At 36.3% G+C, this 19,471-nt stretch overlaps 1 protein-coding gene and 1 pseudogene across 4 annotated transcripts in view; one reads left to right on the top strand and one right to left on the bottom strand.

Moving 5' to 3' along the window:
- The window catches only part of LOC107225545 (elongation of very long chain fatty acids protein), a 29,102-nt gene extending 10,063 nt beyond the window's left edge, over positions 1–19,039 (bottom strand). The window contains exons 1-4 of one of the 4 annotated variants that reach the window (XM_046731996.1): positions 18,993–19,039; positions 4,303–4,376; positions 3,831–4,102; positions 958–3,408 (exon numbers count right to left, since the gene is read on the bottom strand). In XM_046731996.1, coding sequence (XP_046587952.1) covers positions 2,887–3,408; positions 3,831–4,102; positions 4,303–4,376; positions 18,993–19,039 — 915 coding nt within the window. In that variant the 3' untranslated portion in view covers positions 958–2,886. Of the gene's footprint in view, positions 1–957; positions 3,409–3,830; positions 4,103–4,302; positions 4,377–10,120; positions 10,671–18,773; positions 18,810–18,992 lie in introns of those variants that run through there. The other 3 variants (XM_046731998.1, XM_046731999.1, XM_046731997.1) reach the window with 3 other exon arrangements.
- On the top strand, positions 13,092–18,276 carry LOC107225543 (annotated as a pseudogene).
- Positions 19,040–19,471: the final 432 nt, after the last annotated feature.

Raw genomic sequence — 19,471 nt, 5'->3', positions numbered from 1 at the left:
CTTTTCAGAGCGAAAAAGACAGATACGAGCTCCGAATAATTGATATGACGATTTCTCTCCTTATCGTTTCCCCAGCCATTTATCTACTATACCTTACAATAATCTCTCCAGCTTGTCAATGAATCGTCTGAAAAAATCTTAACTCTGTAGTCAGACTTTTTTATTTGGTTTATTCCAGTTCGACTATTCATTTTCCACCAATCTCAATCTAAATCTAAAATCTAACTCATCTTTAAACGTGTCATTAATCGTACACGTACCTCATAATTTGCTTCATTTATGATTACCGCTCGGAATTTTTCTCTCTTTAGTCTTTTGCAATAGCTTCTATGACTGGCAATTTATGGCTGGACAAGCCGCGTTCAGAACCCGAAACAATTGTGGATAATTTCCAATACGTTATTCCATTCCTATTCCGAATGTTCCCGGCAGCTTTTTTATTTGGTCTCTTTTTTCATCAGTCAGTTCTAATGTATAATCGATTGAATTAATTATGAATGCGAGAAATTTGCATTTCAGTGACAGAGTTGTCGAGTTTTTCTTATAATTTATTATAAACCCAAGTTTTTCCAGTAAGTCTATCGACTCAAGTACATTTTCATTACAGCTATGAGAATTTTTTTCTATGAAAAGGATCTCATCTAGATATATCATTGATAAAAACCCTTTGTTTCTCAGTACATGCGCTACCGGTTTCAGAATTCTGGTGAATACGTACGATAATTTAGATTAATCGAACGGTAGACATCCGAATCGAAAGACTGTATCTTCAATAGCAATCCTCAAATATTTTCTGTCTTCCTTTTGTACAGGCATTATAGACCGTGCGGTCTGTGCATCGAATTGAAGCCGTAATTAAAAAGAGAAAGCAACAGCTGGAGCCGGACCTCTCACTCTAGTCGAATCTGATGTAACATTTAAAAAATTCAAGATTGCGGATCTATTGCGATAAATAAAATTTCGAATTTAATTGAATCTTGGCAAAAAAAAACTGTACGTGAGAGTTTATCGGAGCTGCTGATCACGAATTTGAAATCATTTTTGAACATCTGCTTACAGATGTCAATCGATTACACCGGCATGCAAAAAAAAAGTGGTCTGTACATTTGACCAAACCCATCTAGGATTATGTATTTTGATGCGCTGAATCCAAATCTGAACTCAGATTTTCGAAATTCTAAATGGCGGATCCGATATGCCGGACGCAAATTCAAAAAAAAAGTTTGATTGCAACGAAAGTAAGCACCTAGAAGTTTTTGAGGTTGCTGAATCTGAATCTGAAATAGGATTTTGGAAATTCGAAATGGCGGATCTAATATGGCAAACGCAGTTTGGAAAAATAATTTAATTCCAACTAAAGTGAGTACCTAGAAATTTTTGAGGCCTTCAAGTCTGGACCTGAAATCGGATTTGTAAAATTCAAAATAGCGGATCCAATATGGCGGATGAAAAATTCGAATTTTATGTACTCTGTACAAAAAATTCTACCCAGGGGTTTTCGGGGTCGCTGATTACGAATCTGAAATCAGATTTTGAAAATTCAAGATGGCGAATCCATTTGGCGGATAAAAAGCTCAAATCTGATCGAATTCAGTTAAAAAAGTTTTGGTCCGCCATATTCGATCCGCCATGTTGAATTTTGAAAATCCGATTTCAGATTCAGATTTAGCGAGCTCAAAAACTTTCAACTACTTACTTTCTTCGGAATAAAACGTTTTTTTTGAATTCACGTGCGCCATATTGGATTTGCCATTTCGAATTCTGAAAAACTGAGTTCATATTTGGATTCAGCGCATCGAGATATACGAGAAACGTACTTGATTTAGTTGAAGAAATTTTATCGTTTGCACAACTGCTATTTTTCACAATTTTTAGCCATTTTTAGCGTTTTTTTACAATTTAGTCAAAATTTTGAGGCTGTACGAGCCGAACGGACCCCAGATTTGGATTCAGCGCATCAAAATACATAATCCCAGATGGGTCTGGTCAAATGTATAGACCACTTATTTTTTGTGTACCGGTGTGTTATTTATTAATTATTGATTTTATGAAAAATTATATTCCATCTATTCCTATCCCGCCTCACGCCACTCGCTATCGCCTATTTCCCACTGTTCCGTATTCTTGCACCTTTCCTACTTTCACAATTTTGTGTCGGACAACACAGCTATTCCAACTTCCATCAAACACACGTCTAATCTATCAGCTTCTATTTGATAAATATTTACACCACTAAAATTAATAATTACTTCCACTCTGGATTATAATTTTTCAGATAAACTGAAATTTTATTTCAATAATTATTTATTGTACGTACAAACGTTGTTAATTAGTGTCAGCGTATTTATCAATTTTCATACATGTAAAAAAATCATTTAAGAATCATTTATTCTATTACATAAATGAATGATTATATTCACCGTGATTACTAATTTTCCAGATAATCAGAATTCTATTATCGATAATTACTTATTATACAAAAATTATTTATGACCGTCGGCGTAATTGCTGATTTTCATAATAAGTAGGCGTACATTTTGAATAATTATAAATTTTTTCTGTAGCCGAAAAATCACACACACTCATTTTATTTCTGAATTAACCTTATGGAGAAATCAGTGCGCATGATAGGTTTTGCTTGTGACGAAGAAACTTATTTTTATATTTTCTTTTATCTTTATATTTTTTTGCATTTTTCTTTCATGATTTATTTCACGATGATGTACAAAAGTCTTGACTGTATAATAGTTGGATACAAAATATGAAGCGTTCAATTTAGAAAACGCACATAACCGAAGCTTTCATGAATTTGTCGCCTTGACTACAGAAACGGAACTGTCATATTTATAGCTTGCATTGTGAAAAATGGACTTTAAAGTGCAATTTTTAGTCGGATTTTCGACTAGTGAGGGTATGTCTCGATAGACTTCTGCTCTCGACTTCATTGGTACTACTTTTAACATAGTTTGCAATGTAAAAAGATGTGAATAGGTAGCAGAATAAAATACTATTCAACACCATCAAAGCAGCGGGAAATTTTGGCACATCGCAATCAATGACAAACACTTGCACAGTGTGTAAACCGACAACGAGAAATTGTACTATTTGCATTATTGTTATATACTTTTTCCAGGCCATTAGGGATTTTTGCATTTCCGGCCCAAATGCCGCTAGCATGTAATAGCTGTACATAAATATGTGAACAAAGCTGTTCAACAGCCCCATAAACGTCAGATGACTTACACCGGCGTAATAGCGAACTCCGATCCAAATGTATAATGGCATTGAGGCATGATGATAAAGGTGAAGAAACGTGATTTGACGCTCCTTTTTCCGTAGTACAAAAAACACCGTGTCCAGGAGCTCGGTAAGCTTGCACAGGAAGTAAAAATGGGAAACTCTGGCTACCTGAAAATTATCAATGTACCGTCGACATGAAAATTAATTCAAAATCACAAGTATACACTAAAAAGTCATGTCTCAAGTTTGAATCGCACAAAGTCAGTTAACCAGTGAAAAAAAATAAGCTAGTTAAGCTCGAGAAAATTATGAACTCGACTAAGAAAAGTTTGAGCAAAAGAATCAATTTCTGTAGATCTTGTTCCGTTGTTCAACTACAATCCGAACGGAATAATGAAATCGTCAGAGTGACCCGTACATATTGCTGATGGACTGCCGGCATAATCACCTTCACTCAGAATTATTATTCCGAATGGAAATCAATCAGCACAATGTTGTCGCCTTTCACCAATGTCATTAGAAATTGTAAATTGAAACGAGTCTTGCGTGAGCATTGAATTACTACATAAATTACACTACATTGTACTCACTAGCATTGCCGATGGTCTCTCTGAATAATCCACCGGTTGACACGTGTAGCTAAAATCGTACCACCAGCCCATCATCAAAGCCTCTTTGAATACGTAAATGCTGAGTAGAACTTGAATACAGTTGTATACTATCAGAGTCTTGCGCAAGGTGTAGGGCTGCTTATTTTTCATATATTCTTGGCCTGCTGAACCGCAGAAGTAAATGTACGTCGCAACTATTGTAATCACGGGCCATGATTCGGACATTAAAAACAACCTGCTAGTTCTGGGATCTGGAAAAAAATTTTAAACCAGAGTTTGGAATTAAGCTGTAACACGATCATCGGGTGTGATAATTAGAGGTCAGAAGGTAGAACTGTAAACTTTTTCCGGTACCGGAGCATCGATCGAAATTTTTTTTTTTTTTTAATTATAACAGTCCCTACAATCATCGCTCATATTGTAACAGCAGCCTCTATTTTTTTCATCATACCCGTGTCATTGTATTTAGCGTACAGCCACTCCAATTGTTCAGAAAGCATTTTTCCTCGTGGTGGTAAACGTTGGCTGAAAAATAAAAACTTTTGTTAAATATTTATCAGTAGAAATAACTGACAGAGTGATAGAAAACTAAAACTTTATATACAGAGACCGATTGATTGGCGCTAAAATATCGTAATACTGTAGAATTATATCTAAACCGAAGCGCATCGACGGATAAAAATAGCCGATCGTTCCCAGACGGAGGTCAACTTAAAATTCGTCCAAGTTTTTCGCATACCGGAACACTGATTCATGCTAAATATTGGGTAATGCCCGTAACTATAATTATACGAGTATCCAAAAACATTGTGTATTCATTTCTAATTCCTGCCTGTTTATCAAAGATATCGAAATCGATGGAAAAATTGCACTACGTTAAGTGTTTAAAAATAATGAGAAAATGTATTTCTTGGAATTTTTCAATAGTCAGTTTCCATAGCATTTATTTCATCGAGATACCTACACTGATCTACCTTCTTTCAGAACCCGTCTAACCCGGAAGAGCTGACCTCAGCTTTTTTTGTATGAGAACCGCGTTTACGAAGAGGTGCGAAACATGATTTTATTACACGCGTGTGGTCTGCGTACCGTGCGAGCGCAAATATCCTTTCAAATTGTCAATGTTCTTGCACTATGAAACTGGTAACCAATGGGAACAGCAACGTAGCTAAGTTAATGAACCAAATATATTTTTGTACATCATAATATGGAAGATCAGTGTCGATTGCAGGGTTAAAGATAGAAGGCCTTGTAGAATTGGTAAGAAACAATAGAGGACCAGATGAGTTTCTAATTTATTTTACTAACCCGCGGTTTCTACTTTTTTTCTTTTTTCCTTTTTTTTCTGTAGATAGCAACTATTCACTCATTATCTTCTAGTTTTCTATAATACTAATCAACTTTCTTTGTATTTGAATTTTTGATAATTGTCTTACGATGTCAGTTTTAACTGTGCCAAGAGGTGCAGATGTTACAAAAGCTGTTCTAAGCAAGTTTAATTTACTCACGACGAGCGATTAAAAAATTTTTCAAAAACTCACTTTGGTGAGAATGGAATTGTTTGCGAAAAACTTCGGGTTTACATTTTCCGAGTCGGAGGGAAAAAAAGTTCACGGACAAATGAGTATGTCAGGTATTGATAAGGAACTAGAAATCCTGTTTTATATTGTCGAAAGAAGCGCTCACTTTTAGAAGCAGCAGAGCAGTAGTAACACAATTTGAAGTCAATGAGAACAATGAACAAACCAAAATATCGGCAGGTGATAATAAATCAGATACAAGCCGAAAATGGAGCAGTTAACTAACCGGTGAAGATTCTTCGGACTTCTCTTTTTTTCCATCAACCGCTAAGAACGGATGAACTTGTACAAACGGGCGCGAGTTGCGTGCCGAGTTAGGTATTTGTTATCCTATTTCATTTCTATAAAGAAATAAATATGCAAATCTTACTGATTACTTCTTTTATTTATTGCTACTATCGTGCGTAATGCCAAGTAATTCGTACAAAATTTGCATCGATATTATTACGGTTTTCAGCCAGTATCGCGGAATTTCTTACTCTGTAGAAAAATAAAAATTGAGAACGCAAAACTATGTAAATAAATTCATACCATTTTTTCTTTCTTTTTTTTTTCTCCTTTGCGAATGCCCAAGATTACGAAGGGCAAAGTATCGAATTGCGAAAATACCGAAGATTCAAAAAGTCGACTTTTCAAACGTCAGATTCGTGCCTTCGTCGAAAATCTACGAATCGGAATTTATCAACAACGACTGATCAAAGACTCGAATGGTCGAAATCTCGAAACCCGCTAGACAGAATTGCCGAAATGCCGAAAGATTGGATGACGTCAGAAGCACATATATTCTCTGCAACACGCCACACGTCTCCAATGACTATGGTGGGTCTAGGATCCTAGACTCACTGTACCGATGACCGGTGCCTAGTGCATATAGCATGAGTCTATGTAACTATGAAAACCGTGTTGCGGGTTTTCGACTTTCCGGCCCATCTGCACTCCACGGATCGTAATTTTGCTCTTTCGGAATATTGACTTTTGACAGCTAATTTTTCCGGAGTATCAGACGCTCTCAATTTATTATTTCGGAACTTTCATTCTTCTATTTGTCCACAATCTGCGCTTTGGTCATTCGGAATGCCGACTGTTCTGAAAATAAATTTTCGGATAAGAGAACGTTCGGTTAAATAAACTTTCGAGAAAAGAGTTATTCTTCCTGATGATCTATCGAAAATCCCAACTTCGCTACGCTGATCATTCGTTGTTTTAAAATTCGTATGTGGAAAATTTCGGGCTTTCGATCAGTCGACTTTTCGGTCTTTCAGGATTTTGACCCCCGCCCAACTAGTTGGCCAATTAAGGGAGACTCTGTCCTTGAAATTTTCAAAAAATCAATTTTTTTTTTTTACTACGGATTCTTAATCTACATCTAAGTAGAAATAAATCTGTCTAAGCGTTTCCCGGATTTCGAACGTTTACGATATTTTAAACGCGTTTGAAGTCGACACAGTCAGCGCGCCTTGACCGTCTCAGCAGAGGCAGGTGACCAACGCAGCAAAAAAGGCCCGAATTGAGCAGCGGGAGATGTTAGCGGCTCAACATGAGCGGCTAGAAGAAGAGGAGGGATGCCTCTATGGACCAGGCATTGCCGATTAGCGGTAATTATAAACACATTTGTGTAAACACATTACAATACTTTAAACGCGTTTTTCTCGAAAACACGTTTTTAAAAATGGCTGACATTCTCCTGACCGCTGTAATTAACATATCGACCTGAAATTTGGAGAGCATACTCAGAAAATATGTCTTCACGGAATGACGGATCGTTTTTTCGATAGATACATTTTTGCATTTATTATTTATATTTTTATGCGAAAAATAACGCGAAAAATCGATTCTTTTTTTTTTTTTTTTAATTGCCGCCATTTTCCGAAATTTGTACTAAACGAAAAACCCATCCGTCATTCCATGACCAGAGGGTCACACGTTGATAATATGCTTGGAATTTGTGTTTCAGATCAACAAAGAGGGGGCGGTGATGTCAGCTTTTACCTCCCGCGATTTGAGGACTTGTTTTCGCGGAGCTGCAACGGCCGGCATTTTGGTTTTTTTTTTTCAAAAAAAATTTTTTTTAACGTTCTGTATATCATGAATAAGAGCAAGGAAAAAACCGCACTCAAAAAGCTTTACTCGTTTCCTTTAAAAAAAATAAAATGTAAACACCTGAAATATGGCACTCCAAGGACAAAGTCTCCCTTAATTAGTAAATCGAACTGTATCGTTTTGCGTCTGGCGATCTTATTACTGCGTTACACTAACAGTTCCGTACTGTGCTCACCGAATGAAAACTATTTTTTAACGATCACAATACATGAAAAAACATACCGCGAATAGATTGCCTGATGAAACTTGATATAGGATCCCTTAATTAAAATTAATGCAATGAATGCTTTTTTAACCATTTCACTTATGTGTTAACCAAACTAAATCAATATTTATCGAGAGTACGAAGACTAAGGAGTCAAAAAAATATTTGATGAACGCGAATAAAATGCTTATCGTTTTCAATGCAATTTTCGGGTACTTCGAAAATTCATAGTTCTTATGATGGCTCGATTCCAAAGTTGAAATTGTCAGGGCCTTTCCTGAAAATTTTTAGCAAATCAAAGCTCAAAGAAAAAAGTTACAGCTATCTAAAAATAACGATTTTTCAATAATTGATTGGCTTTTTGTGGCTATATGTTAAAGAAATAGAAGCAATTAATGAAATGTAGGGCAGATATCGACGGAATTAGACCTTAATGAAAAATATCAGCAGTTAGTCAATCCTTTGTGCTGAAAACTGTAGATCTGAGAGCCTTTCAAAAACAGGTAAAAGTTCGCTAAAACAGTGACTCAGCTAGAAGCTCCCCGCCAAGCCGAATTTGAGTTTGAACTGAAAATATATTTTTTTCTTGAAAATAGAAGGTCAACAGAGAAGAATGCCGTTTCGAACGAGTCTCTCGGTTAATTAGAAGCTAATATGCCAATTTCTAAAGTAGACTAAAAAATCGACTTTGTTTAAATTTCAAAAATTTCTCCCAGCGGCCAAATTTGAGCGCACCTTTTTCGACACTCTGATTGAATTAGAACAATCAAGCATTATTCTCTAGCCGCTTGAGCGACATTTATCGCACCATACATTATTTCATTCTCGTATTCACGTAACAACCATTTCCACCCCTCCTAGAAAAAGTCACGTACGCTTCACAGTATTAGATTTAACATTGTATCAGATTAGGTAATAGTTGCAACTGCAGGCTCTTGGATCCTCAAACCCAACAAGAAGCCACGTCTATCGTCTGTCGAGTCACGGGGGCCATGAACCCGTATTTGCCCTTTCGAGCAGAGTAGAATTAAAAAAACTTCATTTTTACCGGCCTAAGTCTCGTGCGAATTCGTCAAACCGAGCATTCAGTTTATTCTTTTAACTGCAAGAGCCTCACTATGTTCTAAATTCCAATCCTTACTGTTCTTTACTGAATCTCATTATTTCGCGAGTAAACATTTTTATGATTATTCCATTTTCCGCAATCAAATCAAGTTCTGCCCTGATTCAAAAGGAATCAGGTAGTATTGTGTGTTCGTTTTAAACCAGTGGTAATTCAGTCGTTTCGTATTATAATTAATCGCGAGTGAAACATTTGAACATTTTCGAGCAATACCTTTCGGCAATCAATATCACTATTCAAATTTAAAATTCACCAAAACTAAGCGGCTGAACAAGAACATCTTCGTGTCATTTTCAACTATCTATTCGACTCCGACCCCGAGGTAAGGCTCTCGTCCAGAAACACCACCAACAATGACCTAAACAACTCGCAAGCTCTCAATCTCGCCGATCTTCGCATCTAAAGAAAAGTCGATTCCAGTAAAAATTTTAAGTCAATCATAGTTCCGTGATATCAATAACGGTGAGGTTGCTCCTGTGACAACATGCGTAGAATTTTTGTTCATTAACGTGAGGCCCAACGCGTCACGCATTCAGAGGGATCACCCTCCTGGCCCAGCGATGTATAATTATTCGTAAACTAAAATTTAGCCCGTGCGTGTGATCCTACAGATCAAATGATCCATATCGTAAAATCGTATTTTTTATGCGAGTTACATTTAATCTAAAAAGAGAGATACAAGTGTAATAACCGACCAACGGTAGATTTAATAATTGGTCAGAATAGATGTTCGTGGTATCAATTATATGTGTACCCAAATATCATTAGCATAACACAACACTTGCTAAAGAGCGTAAACAATCGAACTCAGCTACTTCTGCAGCTTCTCTGTATTTGCATATAAATCTGTCCGTCAACGTTATCTGTTTTCAAATTCACTACCTTAATAATAAAACTTTCAGCCATTTTATTTTTATATCATTCAATTGTTATCGTTCATTTTTCGTAATCAATCGTTCGAAGAATATATATTTCGAATGATCACCTATCTCGTTTCATTATTATACATTAGCCTCAACCATTTGAACAACTCACACAGCCCTGTTTAGAACGATAACAAAACGATTCTACATATTACCGGCTTATCGCAAGGTAGGTCTTTCTTAGTTTTTAATTTTCATTCATTGTCGTTCCGTGGAAGCATTTTTGATTATTTCTAATCGTTTACTACCACCTCTCAGACACGTCTCACACCCACCTAACATATCTATGAACCTCGAGTGTAATTGATTTACCTAATGATTTAAGTAGAAATTATTACCTTAAAGGGGGACTCCGATGAAATTTAGTTAACAGCGAGTATTTTGTTTTTGAAATGATCAAAAAAGATGTGATCAAAAATTCCTTCCAACAATATTTAGATTACGGTAGTATATTTTCTGAAAAGAAACGTCAATCTTCTGGAATGCAAGTGTACACGCAACAAATTTTCGGCAGTGATGCGTTGGAAATTTTCTGCCAAAAATTAACCGATTAAAACAGGTGGTTTGAAGGGAAGTATTCAATCTTTAAAATGTTACGATGGGCGACTCAGGTCGCCATTATTATGCAAACTCTATCAGTTGAAACTTCAGATTTGACTTGATAATTTCCAGGATTCTCTTTGCAGTAGACCCAGTCATACAAAAGTGGTTGGATCCGATGTTTTCGTATGCACCAACTACTATTCTTAACAAATAACTACGACTCGAGTCCGAACACACCGATGCACTCGCGGCTATTGCAGAATCAATGGGATCTCGATTGTACGGAGTACGATTTGCGGACTACCCCCCCCCCCCCCCCCCCCCCCCATAACAAGGGTGGGGATAAGCGGGATCTATGGTGGAGGTCTGAAGTAGCGCCGGTATTGGTTCTCCAGGACCTCGATTCTGCGGACATCCGATCCAGAGTTGTCCGTAGAATTGAGATCCGACCGTATGTACGTATGTAGTAAATCGCGGGAATAATGACTTGTTGGATTGACAAGTCAATAAGTATTCCAAGGTTAGATTCGATGGTCATGGGTTATGAGTTATTAATATATATTGAGATTGAGTTTGTTTCGCGCTCGGCCGACTGTGGCGCCGTAGGTTTCTCTGTATTGCCAACGTAACTGTCTAGTGTACAAAAATTAGCCGTCTCAAATTCACTGTCCCAAAGTGTACCTCCACCCGAAGAGTAATCTCTCAACGTAAGCTTGCTTATACTTGTCCCTTGGTACTCCCGTACTCGTGACTATACTATCACTGCTCAAGATGGTGATACCGTAGGAATAAGAGTTGTTCGGATCTTTTAACACTGTATACTTCAGTGACGTAGCTGAGTCGTTATCTAGTTTGAAAATTGCTAATGGGCTGATGGAGAAACGCATTCCGTAATTGCCGACTGGTATTTGCACAGCCGGCACATACATTTTCCACTAATCAGAGTGCGGGAACCGGGTCACTGAGGCATTATTGTGATGATTGTTCTACCCACTGGCGTCTCGGAGGGCCCAAGGGCTTCAGCTTTAGACGTCCTGAGTGGCAAATACAGCCAGTGACTTGAGAAAGAGAAGGGAAACATGCATTGTCGAGTTATGATCTTTAGAAACAGCAAATACCACCCTAAATCATCAGATTATTAGCAGAATTGATGGGAAAAACGGTTGACAAAGCGCATTAATTACGAATAGACTAGCGTATGAACATTCTATATTCAGTTACCAATAAACGGAAACGACAAGCACTCTTAAATGTGGTTTGTTGATTATTGACCATTCATTGCAAATAAAGTAACAATGGCAGTTATTGGATTTAAACCTGGGATAGTGAAAATATCTTCATATTTCTTACAAACTCCAAGCGATGAAATACTGACCCTTATATTAATCGTACGAAATGATGTATTATATATTTATAAATTATCACTAGTAAAAAACAGTCCGGTCGTTTAAGTGCGCTAATGAAACTAGCTAATAACTCGGTAATATTTTTCCTCAAATCACCTTCCGATTTCTTTAAAATTCTTCATTTTATTACAACATAATTATAATAATACTTATATCACATGCTTGACTTTGATAATTATTGTCGAATAGCGGTATTTATGATACTTAGAAAGTCTGAATATTTCTCATTAAATTCCGAAATGCAAGTCCTGAGTCATTAGTGCTGAATGACATGCATTGGTATTGATGTGACATTTCTATTTAAAGGCAAATTATTGACACTAAGATTGTTACAAAACCAAACCGAGATATCGTCATAAAAAGAAAAATTTTTTCAATTTATTGCTCTAAAAATCATCCCTTCTCCTTGTTCCTAAGTCCGAGAACAATAATAAAAAAGCTGTTCATTTCAATTATAATTATATTATTATTGACTAAATATTGCTAAAATATTCGAAAATAAGTGTTAATTGTATGTCAAAACGTTTACTGCACTACGACAAATACATAAAACGGATGATCAATTTCAAATATACGTCTAGAAAAATAAAATTATTCCCTCGCTGTGTTACGAATATTCGATTTATGATCGATGAGATTTGTCAATGCAACCTTATATTTTTAACACCTGGTAACACGCCTAATATGCCAATATGGTGGATTCTCATCAAAACTGAAATGATTGTGCGAGTTTTACTTCAGCTGATGCAGCGTGTTTTCAAATTTTTAACAGATATATAGCAAAAAAAATGACAACATAAACGAAGTTAATCCCTGATTTCATGACATTTCAATTTTAAACTCATTTTTCTATACGTTATAAACATAAATATGGAAGCCCATTACTTTTAAACAGATCTCATTTAGTAAAACTTCGGACTTCTGCGATGAAAAATGTTTTACTCGGTGCAAAAATTTTTGTCAAAATTCTGACTGAAATTTCGGAATTCGATTAGAAATATCCATTTAAATCGCGAGGAATTTATTCAGTAAGTTTAGCTGAATCACGGAAATAATTTTTCATAAATAGATCAATTCATCCAGCAGATTACCTAGCTGGTTGATTAACAAGCAGACAGTCGGCCGAGTTATTGAATAATCAAACTTGTGTTCTATGCAACCATTCCATTTTACAATAAACATCTCAGTTGAACTAAGCTTCTTGCAGTGGTTGTACTGCAGTTTGTCAATATCTTCGAAAATTTCAACTTTAACTATTGGGCAAAACTTGATTGCTAAATAAGTTGTATTGGCAATTTTTTGGATTCTCGAATTTTGCAATATTACATGAAAAATTTGTGAAACCCATCTTTTTTATTTTTGGTTCCACTAAAAAATGTTGTCCGACGCGTTGGAGTGGTTCTTACCTGTGTACAAGAATTCTGGTATGTTTGCACTCCTAATCAACAGTTGCCTTTGAAAATTGTACTTAAAATAAACATGTTGAACAATTCATTGAATATATTTGATCCTGTTGTGTTGCAAGATTTCATTTTCGATAAGAAATTTTTGACCCTATTGTACGTTGAATTTGCCCCACGCACAGATCCAAGAACCAGAAATTGGTTCTTAATTTCTCAACCAGAATATGTCTTGACGATAGTGATTGCCTACATTTACATATGCACTTCAAGAGGCCAAAAGTACATGAAAGACAAGCAGCCCTACACTTTACGCAAAACTCTGATTACACATAACGTTATTCAAGTTTTTCTGAGCTGTTATTTGTTTAAAGAGGGCATCTTAGGATACTGGCTGAATAACTACAGCTACCGGTGTCAGCCAGCCGAGTATTCAGACACCCTATCAGCGAAGCGAGTGAGTTTTATTATCTTAAAATAAGTTTTACGGGTGCTGAAGTAATTTAATGTAAGCAGGAAATAATGCAACTATTATCGCAGTACATCAAATTTCGCAAATTCAATTACCGCAATATTTTTAAAATATTTCGCAACTTAGAAAAGAACTTTGTTTTGAAGAATATTTCGAAACTTTCCTTGCGATAATGTGAATTTTGTACAACAAAAAGTATGTGATTAAAATGACTAAAAATTTTATTGAACGCACCTCAATCGTTTTGTTTTCGAAATAAGAAATCGTTGTACCAAAACGAATTTAGCTTGTTTTATAATTCATGTTTTGTTGAGTCAAGAGTTCAATGGTTGAAGCAGGTCATGAAATTTGTTGTTATAAAATTCTTTTGTACTTCTGCTGTATATGTAGAAGTATAAACTGAAGATGTGTCGATAGTTTTTGTATATTGGTCGTAAATTTCAATTTCGATAATTTGTAACTTGGTATCAGCCTTTCTTCAGTAATAATAGGTCTGATGACAAATCTTTCTTACGTTCTTCCGTGGTGAGAAAGTTCACCGCCTAGTGGCGACTGCATTTCGTCATGGAACATGACCGAAGGCCAGAAAGTGATTATCATATGTAGTGTGGCGCATGCAATAATAACCATATTCACAACACATTGAAATCCTTCTTTGTATAAATAGTGTTATTCCGAAATTATACCCGACATTGGTTTCGAAAAGATAACCTCAACAGCTACACCATCAACAATGTGTCAAAAATGAATGTGGGTATGTTGGCAAAGTTTATCAATAAAAACAAAAATTCCCCCGTAGACGAAACATACGAAGCGATAGCACACAGGTAAGTAATGTTTTATCATTTATATATTTTAGTATATCGTGCTGGTAAAAATTCATGGAAATTCCGAAAATTTCTTTCATGTAAAATTTTCGAAGCTGTATTATAACCTCAAAACGAATGTAGATCGGAGTCTGCTTTACATATTATGTTTTCTATATACTTCTTCATACGCAGGAGATTGTACAGAAATTGCTTATTTATTAATATCAATAAGCATCTACATTTTCCACACACATAATCTGACAGATATACTTTTTATACAATTAGGTTCAAACGCATAGCGAATCGTACGTCGTAACATCGATGGCGGACAAAGGCCAAGAGTCAATAAAAGCTGCAGAATGTCACAAGTGTCCGGCGGCAGCTGGTATCTGCAAAGCAATACGTTTTGCCTTAAAATATGTGTGACATATCGTCAGCTTAGTATCTTGTTTCACTGGTGGATACAAGCGTGCTGCATATTACCTCTCTCATGCGGATTCACCGAAGAAGCATAGATCCGGCGCCTACGAAAGTCAGCTGATACTGGCAAATAACGAAAGATAAAGGTTGGAATATACACAAAACTGGGCTCTCATCGAACGATGTATTTTGTAAACAATCCGTCAGCTGCGTGATACATGACGCAAACAATGTTTGCCATTCTGTATAACAAATGAATTGCGTACAAGTATTTGCTGGCCTTGATGTCTCCTTTTTCGACCTGTTATTCCGAAAAGTTGATTGTATTGTATTCTGTACGAGCTAGTCCTAGGTATGTTCCGTTCGGTTTCTGTTCATTCATTTATCATCATAGAGTTTGGAAATTTTTGTGCCACACAACGCAAGCTATAATGTCGGCAGATAATAATTACTTGAACACTATTCATGGTTCGATATATTCTTCGAGCCGTAATTTTGAGTGAAAACATGTATGAAATGTAAAGTACTCCGTTTTACGTAATCATTTTTGTGTCTATCCTGAACATTAAAACATTCTTTTTGGTTTTAGACACTAAAAGCTTGGACTGAATCAGAATTGATGTGACCTGCCCACGGATTGCTACATAGTTTTTCAAATATGAGGAAACGGCCGCAGGATCTAACACCAACATCAAGGGATCATTCCCTTGAGGAATCAGTTGAAAATCATTGGAAATCACTGGAATTCAAGATGTACTTTAATATTGAAAACCTCTTGGTAATCAGTAATATGCCGAACATCTTCAAACGTTCAGGAACCACTTGAAGACTAGTGGAAATCAAACTATTTTTCAATATTGGAGATCACATGTGAATCGTTGATGATTACGGTCTCCTTTGACCGTCATTGCAGAGAATCTGTTCTCAGATTTCTTGGTACAACTGTAATGTGCATCAAAAGTAGTTTTGTAATATGACTTTAGAACGATTTGAAGCTTTTACACATTCAGAATTTGAAGTTGACTCTATCGGCAAAATTATAGTAATACTAATTTAACAGCAAAGTTTCATTCGTGTTAATTTCCATGTAATTAAACGTTGATCACTTCGAAGTAAAAGTTCACAGGATTAAAGATGATTCTTACATGTTTACACGTGATGTTGGCTAGCTTTCAACGGTTGAGTCTTGTGTTATGTGACAGTTGTTAACCAAAGTTCTTATTTCGTAGTGCCAGACTTAGCAAAGAGATTTACCTGGAATTACAATCAATAAACTTTAATCAAAAACGCAATTCGGTGTTGATATCATGATTCCACGATGAATATTTAAATAATTACGGAAACTTGAGTAGCTTGAAACTTTGCAAATAAGCTCGATAGATCACAACTACAAGTATATATAAAGCGATATACGTAGCACCGAGTGCTCAGTGTATCTAACATAGTCAGGTGAATAAAATCGAACTAACAAAGTGTATCTTGCCAATTGTAATTGATATTTCCGGATACAAGGCACATAAAGCTTCGAACAAGCCAGATCAGCAATATGAATCTCAGCACAAATTTATAAATTTCAAGAAAAGAACTGTTTCTGTACAATATAAGCAATACAGCTCGTCATAGTGCGAATGTCATTTTTTGGTCACTAATACAATTCGTATAATACAATCAAAGAAAGTGAAGTTCATATGCTTCATAATCGTAGGTTTAGAACTAATTGAAAATATACAAACTAGTCGTAATTATTGGACTACTTATTGGTTTGATGAACAACGTCTTGCGAAGCCTAAGTTTATTATGCTCATGTAATCGCGTAAATTTAATTATAAAGCTATAGCACCTTCGAACCAACTGGATGCTGCGATAAAACCGTGTTAAAATAACCATGATTTTGTTCCAAAACAATTTTGTGCATTTTGAACTTATCAAAGTCTACCAAAAGTAGTTTAAACATAAGACTAAAGAACGAGTAACAAATGAATTTGTACAAAAAGAAGAGATATCCCCCAAAAAGCACCGTTGGTGCAAAAACCTTTTGCCAATTACATTAAAAATGTGGTCTTTACCCACAAAAATACCTTCTCTGATCAAAAATGTATGCACATAACCACATCATATAAAAAAAAAATCAATTCACACACTACTGCCAAGTACATGTCTGTCAATACACAATAAAAGCATGATTGAAACTTGACCCCTTCCACATCTCTCTGGAATCACACTGCTGACACACTGGGATCAGACTGACCCTAAACTTATTCAACTACAAATGATAATTAAGTATGAATAAAAAATAAAAGTTTTTGGACCAAAGGTGCCTTTTGGGGGGGGGGGGGATATTCTCTACTTGTTTCAAAGCTTGTGGTATATCTTTTACCTTATGAACAAATTAGTACAACCGATTCAACCAGTTACGCCAAACAAGCTCCGATTAGATCAACGAAGTATGACATTTAATCGATCGAAACCTTTTATTTGCTAGATTCATGTACTTATTTCATTTCAACTACCTAATCGTTTTTGTAAACGAATGTGTGACTTGGAGGAACAATACATCAACTTCCAATGAAATGATATTTAGTTGACTCAATTCCGGCGATACGTTAAAAGATTCACTCGAATCAGTACTTCACTCGATTGCGTCAAAAAAGGATTTTTTATATGATACGCTGGATCAAGGTATTCGCTTGACTTAATGATATTGACAACTAAATCGAAATTTTTGAATTGAAGTCATCGTATTTGGAGCAAATGAGGGATACTAGATTAAAATGAATGGACTCCATCAAAATCTATTTTGTTGGTTCAAGAATTCCTTTCCCTCCGTCCGCGTATCTGGAATATTTTTAATCTTGCACAGTAATATTGCTCAAATGTTTTCACAATATTGCCTGCTACGTTCGCAAGAATATCGATTGAAATAAAAGTCTTTGATTAAACAGACAAACTAAATAGCATATACTACTATAAATGATCAAGAATCCAATCAACAGAATTCACAATTTTCAGATAGCCAGAGCCACGCACCTCTACTTCATTTGCAAGCTCATCGACCTTCTAGACACGGTATTCTTCGTACTTCGAAAGAAGAATCGTCAGATCTCTTTTCTTCATGTTTGTCATCATGCTTCGATGGTCATTTTTTGTTGAGTCGGAGTTCGTTACTTTGCAAGTGGACATCCAACGTTTCTAGGACTAATGAACAGCTTCGTTCATATTTTTATGTACAGTTATTACTTGCTAGCAGCTCTTGGGCCAGAAACCCAAAAGTATTTGGTACGCTGGAAGAAGTATTTGACAATGCTACAAATAGTACAATTTATTATAATCGGCCTTCACAGCGGACAAATTCTCTTCATAAACTGTCACAAAGTCTCAAATTTGTTGGCCATCCTGATAGTGTTGGACTCCTCATTATTCATATATATGCTCTCTTTGCTTTAGGTACATCATTACTTTAACCTAACGTTGACAGTGCAAAAGCCATTACTGGTTTGGCCGATAACATCACGATTCGGAAATTTGAGTAAGGTATTATCGATGGCCACTAATAAAATTCACTTAACTTTAAATAGGCTGATTGCAAAAGACTTAACTCGACTAACTCCGATGACAAAACAATGATGAAACAATCAACTCCTGTGAATGATTATAATCGTCAAGCCAGAATTAGGTCTTTTGCAATCAGCCTCCCTAAAATCGAAAATAGATACGTATCTATTTTATTGTAGAGCAATACCCCCTAGCAACCATCAACATAAATGTATATATATGTTTGTATAAATGATACATGCATATAATATAAAGTAAGGTGGTCGGTGAACCATAACAAAATAAAATAAAATGAAACATTATCCTTGCACCACCGTGGGCACCACATAAATAGGCACAAATCCAATGAAAAGCATATATCAAAAAGTATATATACACAGAGCACCCACATTCCGAATACATCATAAATCGTACAGCATGCAGTACCTCAGACGATTTTACTCATGTCACACACGTCACCCTTGTCGGACACGTTCAGGCTCTTCCGCACACAGGTGTTCCAGTAGATTATCACGAACCACAGGTAAGGTGGACGCTGATGTCATTGTTGGGGGCAAAGAGTTCCAGAAGTTAGTGCCAACATACAGAAAAGACTTTTGGTACATCACCTTACGAGCCACAGGTAGAAGAAGGGTGTCGATACAGCCAAAAACATACACTCGGCAATCGCGCATGATCAGCCACCCGGGCCTTTGTGGAAAATCGAAGATGTGCACAAGTCGCGTTTAACGAAAAACATGGCACACACAATTGCCGGGCACCACAGAAATTTTACGATCCAGGCACAAATGTACGATATTGTAGGTACGATACTGACTAGCGCACTTCGCTATCCCCACCCAACCCTCACTCCGTCCGAACCTGCGGGACGCTACGTCGGCCCATGGTGTAAGGAGTAAGGTGTGCTACGGCGCAGATTTTCGGATGAACCAATAGAAAAGTTCCAGCAATTGACGTCAAAACAGGCGGTCAATTCAAAACTGTTGAAAGATTCAAGGTAGATTAGAATGTTACCCGTGAAACGTTGACTGAATTCTTCAGTTCACGCATGGCGGAAATGCGAGTACTTTTACCTCTGCAGGTCCTA

This window comes from Neodiprion lecontei, chromosome 2 (genome assembly GCF_021901455.1).
Source record: "Neodiprion lecontei isolate iyNeoLeco1 chromosome 2, iyNeoLeco1.1, whole genome shotgun sequence".
Lineage (NCBI taxonomy): Eukaryota > Metazoa > Arthropoda > Insecta > Hymenoptera > Diprionidae > Neodiprion > Neodiprion lecontei.
This window is presented reverse-complemented; position numbering and strand designations above follow the sequence as displayed.